Source organism: Natator depressus, chromosome 2, assembly GCF_965152275.1.
Source record: "Natator depressus isolate rNatDep1 chromosome 2, rNatDep2.hap1, whole genome shotgun sequence".
In the NCBI taxonomy this organism is placed as follows: Eukaryota; Metazoa; Chordata; order Testudines; family Cheloniidae; genus Natator; species Natator depressus.
Genome location: NC_134235.1, coordinates 155,406,664 through 155,418,769, shown reverse-complemented (window position 1 = coordinate 155,418,769; position 12,106 = coordinate 155,406,664). Strand labels below are relative to the sequence as shown.

Here is a 12,106-nt window from a genome sequence, read left to right as displayed (position 1 = left end):
CCCAGAGCATACCAAGTGGAAATTCTGACATCAACTTCGATAGGGCTGGAATTTCACCTACCATAATGCAATAAATAGACTGAGCAACCAGCCTAAAGTCAGTAATCGGACTTCAGACCCACTAAAAGGATGAGAGCATCCTTGAAGAGAATATCAGAAATGGTTGGACTTATTTGGGGGTCAGGGAAGAGTTGATCTTCCCATCATTAAGATTTTTTTTTATGACAATGACATTAAACTTAGTATTGGAGTCATCCACCCTGCAATAAATCTCGCCCAAACCTGTTGCATCTTAAAGCAGCTGAGTAAAGAGAGTTGTTAGGACTGATGTAACATATTCACAGGAGGGTTTAAAAAAAAGAGTTGGTGGTGTGTAATTACTAGGTGTATAAAGACTGAGGATTCTAACATCTTCATCAAACAAAAAAATAATTAGAGTAGAATAAAATTAGAGCAAATCCATGGAAATTTTTTTTTAATAATTACCAGATTTTTTTAAATACATGTAATGTGTTTGTTAAAGAGCCTTAATTATGCATGTACAACTTGTCCAGCCAAGGATGCTATCCTGATGTTTTTTCTTCATTGGATAGAGGACTTCGAATTTCTCTATCTTCCTTCAACACTGGAAATACATGAGATCCCACTGACAAGATATTTGGAAGGGATGAGCACAGGGACTGGTTCATCAGATATATACCAAAGTTTGTCTGAAGAACAAGAAAAAATAATCAGTGTATGCCAAATCCAGAACTGTCAAATCTCTAGTAGATCTCATGACAAGGATAATGTTTATAAGCACAATGTTGCTATAAGGGCAAAACTACCAACTCTATATTATTAAATAAGTTTTCATTAATTAAATACAACAGAGTGGTAACCAAAAGCCAACGTCAGATTATTCAAGATACAGACCTAGAGAGTAATTGGATAAATAAAAGAATATTTCATCACCAGTCCCTTAGTTTACCTATTTAATTTACATTCCCTCACAACCCAGTAATCTAATTGGGATTCTGGCTTTCTGAACAATACATTTAATGTATTTCTGAGATAAATATCCACAAGCTAAACAGAGTAAGGATGCCCATATGTTCAAACAGTGAAGCAAAGCTTTGGATCTCCTACTATGCATTATTTGCTTTGTTAATAGAACGTTGTTCTGACTAGCCTTTGTGACTGTTCCCTTCATTTGTTTTTGTGCATATTTTGGTAAATTTTACTGAAAATATTCTGGAAGTGTGTTGATTAGTAACACTGTAGCTTGGTGTCTGTCATTAGCTGTGAAGCTATCCAACAGATAAATATTAGAAATATTTATATACATATCCCTGCGATACATGTGAATACTGAACAATGGAGATAAATAATATTGCACAGCTGCTTTACTCATTGATAAGGCTATGGTTATGTCACAGAGGTCACAGAATCCGTGACTTCCATTGACCTCCATGATATTTTCTGTCACTTGGCTGGAGCTCCCAGCCAGCGGGCCCCCTGCCCCGTCTCCCAAACCCCACAATGATGGAGGCACCCTGCAGTTGCCAAGCCTGCAGTTGCCAAGTGGTGGCCCCGGGAGCCCCAGCAGCAGTGGGTGGTGAACCTGCCTCCCCATTTTGTCAGGGATATTTTTAGTGAAAGTTAGGGACTGGTCACAGGCTTCCGTGAATTTTTGTTTATTGACTGTGACCTATCCATGACTTTTACTAAAGATATCCATGACAAAAACTTAGCCTTACCCATTGACCTTTCATCTATCTGGTGTGCTACAGTTTGATTCTCTAAGGTGCTGAGCAGTCTGGCCCCAGTCCAGCAAAGTACTGACCACATGCTTAATTTAAGCATATGAATAGTCCTATTGACTGCAATAGGTGTTTGGATGTATTTTTTAAATGTTATGTTAAATAAACTGATCACTACCCAAGTGATTCAGGGTGTGTTTTCCCCAACATGCTTTTCTTTCCTAACTGCTGGTAATTTTAAAAATGTGCAAGAAAGGACTTGCTATCAGTCTTGCTATCTTGGACAAATATTCCCAGATCCTTAGAATAGTTTTAGATGAAGAAAATTGTCACTTGTGCATTAAAACTTTTTTTAGAGTGAAAATTGAGTTTTAAACTAAATGAAAATTTTCACAGAGTGTCTGCTTGACTAAAATTTTTTTGATTTTTCATTTGAAAACCAGAAACCTGAAAACAGAAAATTTTCAGCTGCAAACTGCAGTGTTTCATTTTTTATTGCAGATTTTGGTCAATTTTTTGGTTTCAGGCAGTCCGCAGGCAAATTTTTTCAGTTTTCAATTTCTGAAAACTGTAAAAAATTCAGGTTGAGACATTTGACAAAAAGTCACAATTTCCCATGAAACCCTCTCTCTATTTTCTGACCAGCTCCGTTCTCAGTATTCAAATAAAGTAACTAAAATTGAGAAATAGAACAAACCTATTCAAGTTAATTAAATATTTGCTAAGTAAATGGGTCTTTAGTAAATAAGAACCATGTAGTAGCTGAATGTAGGAAAGTATGCTTAATACCTTTCTTGTCTTATGCAAGGAAGGTAACATGGAAATATACAATAATTTTAAGTCTTAATGCAGAATTAGTGAGCATGACTCAATGCAGAGGTCTTCTCCTTTTAGACAAGGTGAATATTGGACAGCAGGGGCCTGGAGAGTGTCTCACTGGGGCCTGAAACTCTTGTCTCAGTTTTTAATTTATAATCTTGAAAATAAGAAACACTGCATGGGATTATTTTTGTTTTACTCCTTATATATGTTCCCGCAGACTCGCTGGGATCTCATACATCCAGCAAAGCTGCGAGGACTGACCAGTGTTTACCATAAATGCCTCCTCCTTGCCACCAGGGCCAGTGCAGCACCAGCGCCAATGGTGTCTTTCCGCCTTCACTCTCAATGATTCGCTATTTAATGAATAATTGACGTATGTGAATATTGTCTCTACCATATGTAAAGGTGAGGCCTGACCTAATTTGCACTGCTATTTCAAGTGTGGTACAATGGTACCATATTTGAGAATCAGCGCTGTACAGAAATTCTGAAAACCACTAAGGTAATAATGATGTATCAAGATGCTTTTCAAAAACTGTAGCTACCAGATCAGCCATAACATTAAAATTCAAATATTACTATCCAGTTTATTTAAAAATCTTCTATTGCATTAAATGATTACTCCCACTTTGCTTTTTCTGGGCAATAAACTGCTTTCTTCGTGGGCATCAATTATTTGTTTTCAGCCTTGCAGTTAACCTACTGGGAATTGGTTTCTTTCCCCATAACATAATACAAAGCTAATATTGTGCCTTAATTATATTATACTTTCAAAAATCAGGTAAACAGAAACATAATATTGTAAAATGAAAAATATTAGGTTACAATGCAACACATTTCACACAAATTTCATTACTCCTCATTCTAAATAAACTTACTCTACTATTTATAATAAAAATCTATTTCTGTGTACATGTTATTGTATTGACTTCTTGGTTTACTTCCAGAACAGAATTGGACAAATTATTCACAATTTATCTTTTTTAAAATTTATTTTTCTGAATTATTTCAGACCCAACTTTGATTTTTACAAATTTGTTAATTAGCTGAAATTATTAAACAAATGGTATATGTGAACATATTTCAGAATTTTGGATTGCTCAAACACTATTTCAAATACTCACCATTCAATATTTGCTGCTTGATCAGCCACCTAAGTGATATTATTTATTTATTTAGCTCCCTAACTGGATGACTTCCAAAGAGCTTTCAAGATGGCTGTGTGTGAATAGTTGTGCAAATACTTATTTGGATAAGTAATGTGTGCTAACACAGTCTCATGCAAGTATTCCCAACACTTTCATTTTGTACACATTCCTGGGAATAAAATTTTGCCTCTGCTCACTAAAAGTAAACAAAAATACTTAATATCACTGAAGCAAATTTACCATTTTTATTGAATTTTTAAAAATATTAGATCAGCAATATTTTTGACAATGAATAGCAAAACAAGCCTTCCTAAAAAGACTTCCATGCCAAGCCAATTTTACTTTGAAGACCACAAAAACTAGGATTTTGTCCTTTTAACATTTTGCTATTAAAAATATGAGGCTTTCAGTCCCTGAGATTATAGTTTGCAATCTTAATCTCTCTGTGTGGCTACCCCTTTCTGACTTCAAGGGCATTTTATTCTGCATACCATTTCTCCAGTACAATCCAAGAATAAAGCAGAGAGTGCTGAGCTGTGAGGTCTGTGGCTTTATATACTACTGATCTCAGCAAGGGAGGAGTAACATTAGCTTCCATTGCTCTTAATCACCATAGGGGAGAAAACTGTCAAACCATTGGTAAAAGCACAATACAAAACAGCAGGCATCTGAGTGCAATACACTTATCCTCATAGGACTGTCCTTATCTTCCCTTTGGGTGATAGATATAAAGTATTGCCATTCTTAAGTGTTATTTCAATTACATATACCACATAAATGGGTCCATGCAATGCATAGTCCTTTATTCACATATAAATATATTGGGTCTGATTCTCCACAAGACACTAGCCTGAGGTGCTAGGGCTGACAAAAGGGTGGACAGCAGAGACTTTAAAATACTTCTCTTCATTTTCTACTTAGTTCAGATTATAACGTGATGAGAATACAGCCTTGCTGGAACTGGTAACCATCACATTAAAGGTTTAGAGTAGCAGCCATGTCAGTCTATATCCGCAAAAAGAACAGGAGTACTTGTGGCACCTTAGGGACTAACAAATTTATTAGAGCATAAGCTTTTGTGGGCTATAGCCCACTTCATCGGATGCATAGAATGGAACATATAGTAAGAAGATATATCATTATCACCATCATCTTAACGATACAGTGTTTTACACTGTGTTAGTACCTTTCATTCCAAAGATCTGAAACACTTCTAGAAACATTGATTACTGTAATTAAACTTGGCAACACACTTGTGAGTTAGTGAATTGTTTATTATATCCTTTTGCTACATACTGTATGGGTAAAATGGTGCTGCATATTAGCACTTAATTCAGGGGGCTGAGAGTTAGCACTCCTTGATTCCATTCATAGACAGCAATCCTCTGGCCGATCCATCAGTTGACTAATTAAACTCGCACACTGCCTCATTTTACCTATATGTAGCAAATGGATATAATAAACAATTCACTAACTCACAAGTGTGTTGCCAAGTTTAATTACAGTAATTAATGTTTGTAGAACAGTTTCAGATCTTTGGAATGAAAGGTACAAGCACAGTGTAGAGCCCTGTATCATTAAGATGATGGTGATAATGATTCATCAGATAAGAGAAGTAATTATCTAGCTTTAGCAAAGTTTGTGTAAACAGTCCAATAAGCTAGAGTCTCATTCTGCAAGATGACAAGCACTCCTAACTCACGCTGACATCCCTGGGAGTAAAGAGGCGCTGCAGCCCACAGGAGAAACTTGGCATCTTGCAGGACCACGTCCCATAGTGAGTATATGCATGGTAGGGAAATTTGCCTTGGTGTAGCTATATCCATGTACAGTAGTTACACCAGAACAAACTGGCAATGTCAACACACTGCAGTGGTGCATAATGGGGTTTGCAACAGTGTGACTAATTCTGGTAACTGAACAGCAAGCCAGTCTTACAAGGTGATCTCCATCTACACCGGGGGGGCTCCACTACAGCAAACGCAGTACAAACGTTAATGAAAAGATACCCAGGAAATGCACTGTGTACATTTCACATAGGGAGCACCCTAGAGTTAGTGGGTATTTTGACTTCTGTTTGATTTATATTCTTGTCTAGTCTTTTCCACTCTACTATAGAACATACACCTAGGAACCTCCAGCATCACAGAGTTCTGTCACATTAGGAGAGTTCATTTTTTTTTCAACTCGGCCACAAAAGTTAGAGGGAATTCTTAACTAATGTTATGTTAAAATTGATGGCAGTGCTCATCAGGTTTCCTTTGCAGGTGTGTTTGAATGTTGATTAAAACAACATCATCAAAGTTTTAATAAATAATACATGCAGTTGGATAGGCTGCATTGTTCTGGTTTATGTTAGGTTATCAACAACAATGCAAATCTGTGTGTCACTAGTTAAAATTAGTGGGGCTGATTTTCAGCAGTGCTAGGCACTTGTAGAGCCCATGGTCTTCAACTGGAGCTCCAGATGCTTTGCATCTCTGAAAAATCAGGCAAAAATACTATGTCAATAAACATTTGACGATCTTTGTATTTCTTACTGTGACTTAACTTACTACTATATCTCACTGGCAAAACGCTACTGTAGGGCAACTAGGTTGCTAAAGTTTGGTATATTTTTGTCATGGAAAAACTTACTACAGTAAAAGCTGTGTTATCCGGCACTTTACTAACCGGAAAGCTCTATAAACTGGCATTTCTGATCTTCAGTAGGGTTGCCAGGTGTCCGGTTGATGTGGGGCTGGCAGGCTCCCTACCTGGCTCTGCGTGGCTCCCGCAAGTGGGGACGTGTTCCTGCTGTTCCTAGGTGGAGGAACGGCCATGGGGGTTCTGTGCGCTGTCCCTGCCCCATTCCACAGCGCCCATTGGCCAGGAAGTACGGCTAAAGGGAGCTGCGGGGGCAGTGCCTGTGGGCAGAGGCAGTGCACAGAGCTGCTTGGCCGCACCTCTGCTTAGGCGCAGTAGGGACATGTTGCCACTTGCGGGGAGCTGCCCAAGGTGAGCACTGCCTAGATCCGACACCCTGAAACCCATCCCGGGCCCCAACCCCCTGTCTCGAGCTCCCTCCCACACCCAAACTCCCTCCCAGAACCTCTGCCCCACACCCACCTCCCACGCCCCAACCTCCAGCCCTGACCCCCTCCTGCACCCAAACTCCTTCCCTCTTAGTTAACCAGAATTTTTGACTTACCGGCACCCCCCATTCTCCCAACATGCTGGATAACAAAGCTTTTACTGTAATATGAAACATGGGGAAAATGACCAATATATTTTGATACTTAGCTTTTTTATTGAACATGTGGAATCTGATATCATAGAATCATAGTAATGTAGGGCTGCAAGGTACCTTGACAGGTCATCAAGTCCAACTCCTTGTGCTGAGGGGCCACGTAAATCTAGACCATCACTGACAGGTGTTTGTCCAACTTGTTCCTAAAAACTTCCAGTGATGGGGATTCCACAACCTCCCTTGGAAGTCTGTTCCAGAGTTCAACTACCCTTACAGTTAGAAAACTTTTCCTAATATCTAACCTAAATCTCCCTTTCTGCAGATTAAGGCCATTACTTCTTGTCCTACCTTCAGTGGACATGGAGAACAATAGGTCACCATCCTCTTCATAACAGCTCTTAACATATTTGAAGTCTGTTATCTGGTCCCCCCAGTGACCTGAAGAAGAGCTCTATATAGCTCGAAAATTTGTCTCTTTCACTAACAGGAGTTGATCCAATAAAATATGTTACATCACCCACCTTTCCTTTCTAATAGCCTGGGTCCAACACAGCCACAACAATACTGCAAACAATCAGTCTTCTTTTCTCAAAATTAAACACACCAATTTTTTTAAACCTTTACTCAGATGTCAGGCTTTCTAAAACTTTTATCATTTTTATTGCTCTCCTCTGGACTCTCTGCAAGTTATCCATATCTTCCTGAAGTGTGGTGCCCAGAACTGGACACGGTACTTCTACTGTGGCCTCACCAGTGCCGAGTAGAGTGGGACAAAATTACCTCCCCGGCTAACATATAACACTGTTATTAATACACCCCACAATATTAGCCTTTTTTGCAACTACATCACATTGCCTGGTCATATTCAATTTGATATCCACTATAACCCCCAAAATCCTTTCCAGCAGTACTACCACATATCTCCATTTTTGTAGTTGTACATTTGATTTTTCCTTCCTAAATGTAATATTTTGTACTTGTCTTTATTGAATTTAATCTTGTTGATTTCAGACCAATTTTCTAATATATCAAGGTTGTTTTGAATTCTAATCCTGTCCTCTATAGTAATTTACAACCCCTCCCAGCTTGGTGTCATCCTTAGATTTTATAAGCACACTTTCCACTCCATTATCCATGTCATTCATAGAAATATTGAATAGTACTGGACCCAGGATTGACTCCTACAGGACCCACTTTATACACCCTCCCAGTTTGACAGTGAACCATTGATAACTACTCTTTGAGTATGGTCTTTCAACCAGTTGTGCACTCACATTATAGTAATTTCTTCTAGACCGTATTTCCCTAATTTGCTTATGAGTCATGTGGGACTGTGTCAAAAGCCTTACTAAAATCAAGATATATCATGTGTACTGCTCCCTCTCCCCATCCATCCACTAGGCGAGTATTTCTGTCAAAGAAGGAAATGAGGTTGGTTTGGAATGACTTGTTCTTCACAAATCCATGCTGGCTATTCCTTATAACCCGAATATCGTCGAGGTGCTTACAAATTGATTATTTAATAATTTCTTCCAGTATCTTTCCAGGTATCAAAGTTAGGCTGACTGGTCTATAAATTCCCTGGGTCCTCTTTGTCCTCTTCTTATTGCCTTTTATGTCGCTTGCTACGTGTAACTCATTTTGTGCCTTAGCCTTTCTGATTCAGTCCCTACATGCTTGTGCTATTCTTTTCTACTCTTTAGCAATGTGTCCATGTTTCCACTTTTTGCAGGATTCCCTTTTGATTTTCAGGTCATTAAAGAGCTCCTCATGAAGCCATATTGACCTCTTACTATTCTTCCTAGCTCTCCTTCTCATGAGGATAGTTTGCAGTTGTGCCTTTCATTTTGTCTCTCTGAGAAACTGCCAGTTCTCCTCAACTCCTTTCCCCTTAGATTTTCTTCCCATGGGACCTTACCTAGTAGTTCTCAGAGTTTGTTAAAGTCTGCTTTTTTGAAGTCCATTGTTCTTATTCTGCTGCTCTGACTACTTCCTTTCCTGGGAACCATGACATGTATCATTTCATGATCTCTTGTACCCAAATCGCTTTCCGCCTTCACATTCACTACCAATTTCCTCCCTTTTGATCAGAATCAAAACGGCTGCCCCCTGGTTACTTCCTCCAATTTCTGAAACAAAAAGTTGTCCCCAGTATATTCCAAAAACTTACTGGAAATTTTATGTTTTGCCATATTACTTTAACTACCGAGATAGCTGTTGGAAAAGTCCCTCATTACTACCAGATTTTCTGTTTTGGATATTTCTGTTATTTGTTCTAGAAATGCCTCAACCACTTCCTCTTCCTGATTTGGTGATCTACAGTGTTCCCGTAACCATGACATCACTCCTATTTCGACCTCCCCCTTTTTATCTTATACCCAGACACTTTCCATTATTTCCTTCTGGACCTCAGTACAAGTGTATATATTCTGGATGTATAATGCAACACCGCTTCCCTTTTTTCTTCCTGAACAAGCTGTACCCCTTGTATTTCAATCATGAGACTTATCCCCCCAAGTCTCTGTGATGCCAGTTAAGTCATAATGTAGCTTATTTCCATAATGCTAAAATATCTACACAACATTGCCTTTAATAACTTGGCTACCCGAGCTGCAAAAACAGTGCATTTATTTATTTATTATGTATTGATTCACCATGTAACAACTATTAACTTAAATCCTGTTCACTGTGTTTGCTTGTTGCACTTGTAATAACTATCCTATGGACAATTATTTACTACGAACACTTTGCTGGGGTTCTTCCACTGCATTTGTATCATTGTGTACTGCTAGCTTCCTGTGACCCTCAAAAATAAAAAATAAGTAAACACCTCTGAGGAAAAGAACAGGGTGAAGATGTGTGGCACCTGAAGTACCAAAGGAGCTGCACATCTTCCGTTGTGTAGGCATTTGAACCACCCTCTCCACTATGAATGGTGAAAGGTTCAACAATAGGGGAGCAGAACTCTTTCCCCTTTGTGAATAGCAGCAATATGTTTTCCAGCTCTCTCTGTTTGCTACATTTCACTTATCTGATGCTAGGTTTTAAGGAGAGCAGATTGCTCCCTTTGCTTGAATTATGTGTCAATGCATTATTTGGTTCTAGGGGTACTCGTATCAAGAGAGCCTTTGATTCTGATTAAATCAGAAATGCAAACAGAAGCTTATCACTGCGGTGGGGAGTATGCTTCATTTCGGTCTCTTCTGTGAGCTCACAGCCCAGGGACAGTTTTCTTCCCTCTTGAGAATTCCCTTGAGTTTGGAGAGGATTCCCTCAATGGAGACTGAGTAAATCCTAGGGGCCACGTTGAGTGTGGGTGGCACTTGTGAGGTGGAGAGAGTCTTATCCAACACCTCCCTCCACCAAAGCTGTTATGCAGCAGGGCAGGATTCCTATCTGATTCTCAAGAGGGCACAGTGCAGTGGCCCAGTTACTGCAACAGCTGCTCACCGTTACCCTAAGGAGCTCTTGTCCTGAGGCTTCGTGGTGTGGCCAGGAGCCCAGCTACTTAGTGCACATGATGCTGTCATCTGTATGTACTAGCTGGGAGTACATTCTGCTCCTTTTCAAATCAGCCGTAAATTGTGCCTCGAAATGCATCCCCCCAACCTATCCTTTTTTAATCATCTTACTCTGAGCCAGGCTGGTTGGCTTTTAGAACTGACTGAACTGTTCATTGCAAATAATATTCATGACAAACCTTGTTTGGTTAGTGAGTTGTTCAAAGTGATCCTGTTTTTTTCCAGTGAATAAATTCGTTTATCTGAAACCCTATTATCTGAACCTGTGCATTATCCAAATCCATTCCTTGTGCTCCAGCATGAGATATGTGCCCTCCACAGCATGTATCATATGCTAGGGGATGAGGAGGCAATTTGGATAATGAGGAGGTTTGGATAATAGAGTAGAGACTCTGTCCAGGACAGCAAGGAAGAAGGAATAGCCCCCAGCTGCAGGGGAGGCCACCCTGCTGCTGAATGGCACCCACAGCAGCGCAGGGAGCTTTCTGCAGCCCTGCTGTCACAGGTGTGAGTGAGTGACCATGGAGCTGCAGAGAGCTACCCGCACTGCTGCAGGGCCGGTGACGCCCGATCCCTGCAGGCTCAAGCAAGGTGCAGAGAAGGCTGCGGACCTGGAGAAGCAAAGCAGAGTCCTGGCTGGTGGTCTCTGCTGTGGCCCACCAGGACCACAGCCTCCCCCCATACCTTGTGCCTGCAGGGATCAGGTATCATCAGCCCTGTGGCTATGCAGGGAGCAGGGCAGGGCAGAGCAGAGCAGAGATTTCGGGGCAGAGCAGAGACCCCTGGCCAGAACTGAGAGGAGAGGAATGAACCCACAGGCCACCCCACTGCTGAATGGCTCCTGCCCTCTTGAATATCCGAATTCCCGATTATCCAGATAAAATCCATGTGCCCCGTGCTATTTGGCTAATTGGAAGCATACTGTATCAGTGTTTGCTGCAGTCTGAATGAATAATTTCTCCACAAACTGTTAGCTTTGACTATGTGCTATTTTTAGTCATATTGTATGACTGATCAGCTATGTCACATGGTATGGCTTTTGCTCCCTGGTTGGATAACAAATTGTATAAACAGGAGAATAATGAACAGGACATAATCTTGAATTTATTGGATGAATTTTCATCTACACAAACATTCATGGTGAAATTTGTGATTCTTTTAGGATTCATGAATACCTAGTGGCTGTCTGAATACTCACAGTTCCAGACCAACATGACCTCAGGAACCACAATGAACCATACCAGGCCTTTTTATTCACAGATATTCACAAATCAGTTCTTTACTATTTGATCAGCTCTCTCTTCAACCACACTCACATCTCGGATCCACCCTTCCAGGGTTGTGACTTCCACAATAAAGGCAAGATTTCCGTAAGTAGGGGCTAGGTTACAAGCTAACCGTATAATCACAAAACATGGTGTAGGCTAACAATGATTTTCTGCAGATCTCTATTCCTGAACAACAAAAAAGGCCCATAGGAATCCATTTGGTTCCCAATGATCAAAATAAATATGTCAGAAAGCTGAAGGTATAAAAATAATCATAGCAAATATTGGTAAAAATACATATTCCATCTCCTGTACATTGATGACCAATTTCTGAACCAAGAATGAAATGAACGTTTTTATATAAATAAACTATGTC

The 12,106-nt window shown here is 39.9% G+C and overlaps 1 protein-coding gene across 1 annotated transcript in view; it reads right to left on the bottom strand.

The window, feature by feature from the left end:
* Positions 1-514: 514 nt before the first annotated feature.
* Positions 515-12,106, bottom strand: part of MOCOS (molybdenum cofactor sulfurase) — a 406,588-nt gene continuing 394,996 nt past the window's right edge. The window contains exon 15 of the mRNA XM_074945194.1: positions 515-710. Coding sequence (XP_074801295.1) covers positions 564-710 — 147 coding nt within the window. The 3' untranslated portion in view covers positions 515-563. The remainder of the gene's footprint in view (positions 711-12,106) is intronic.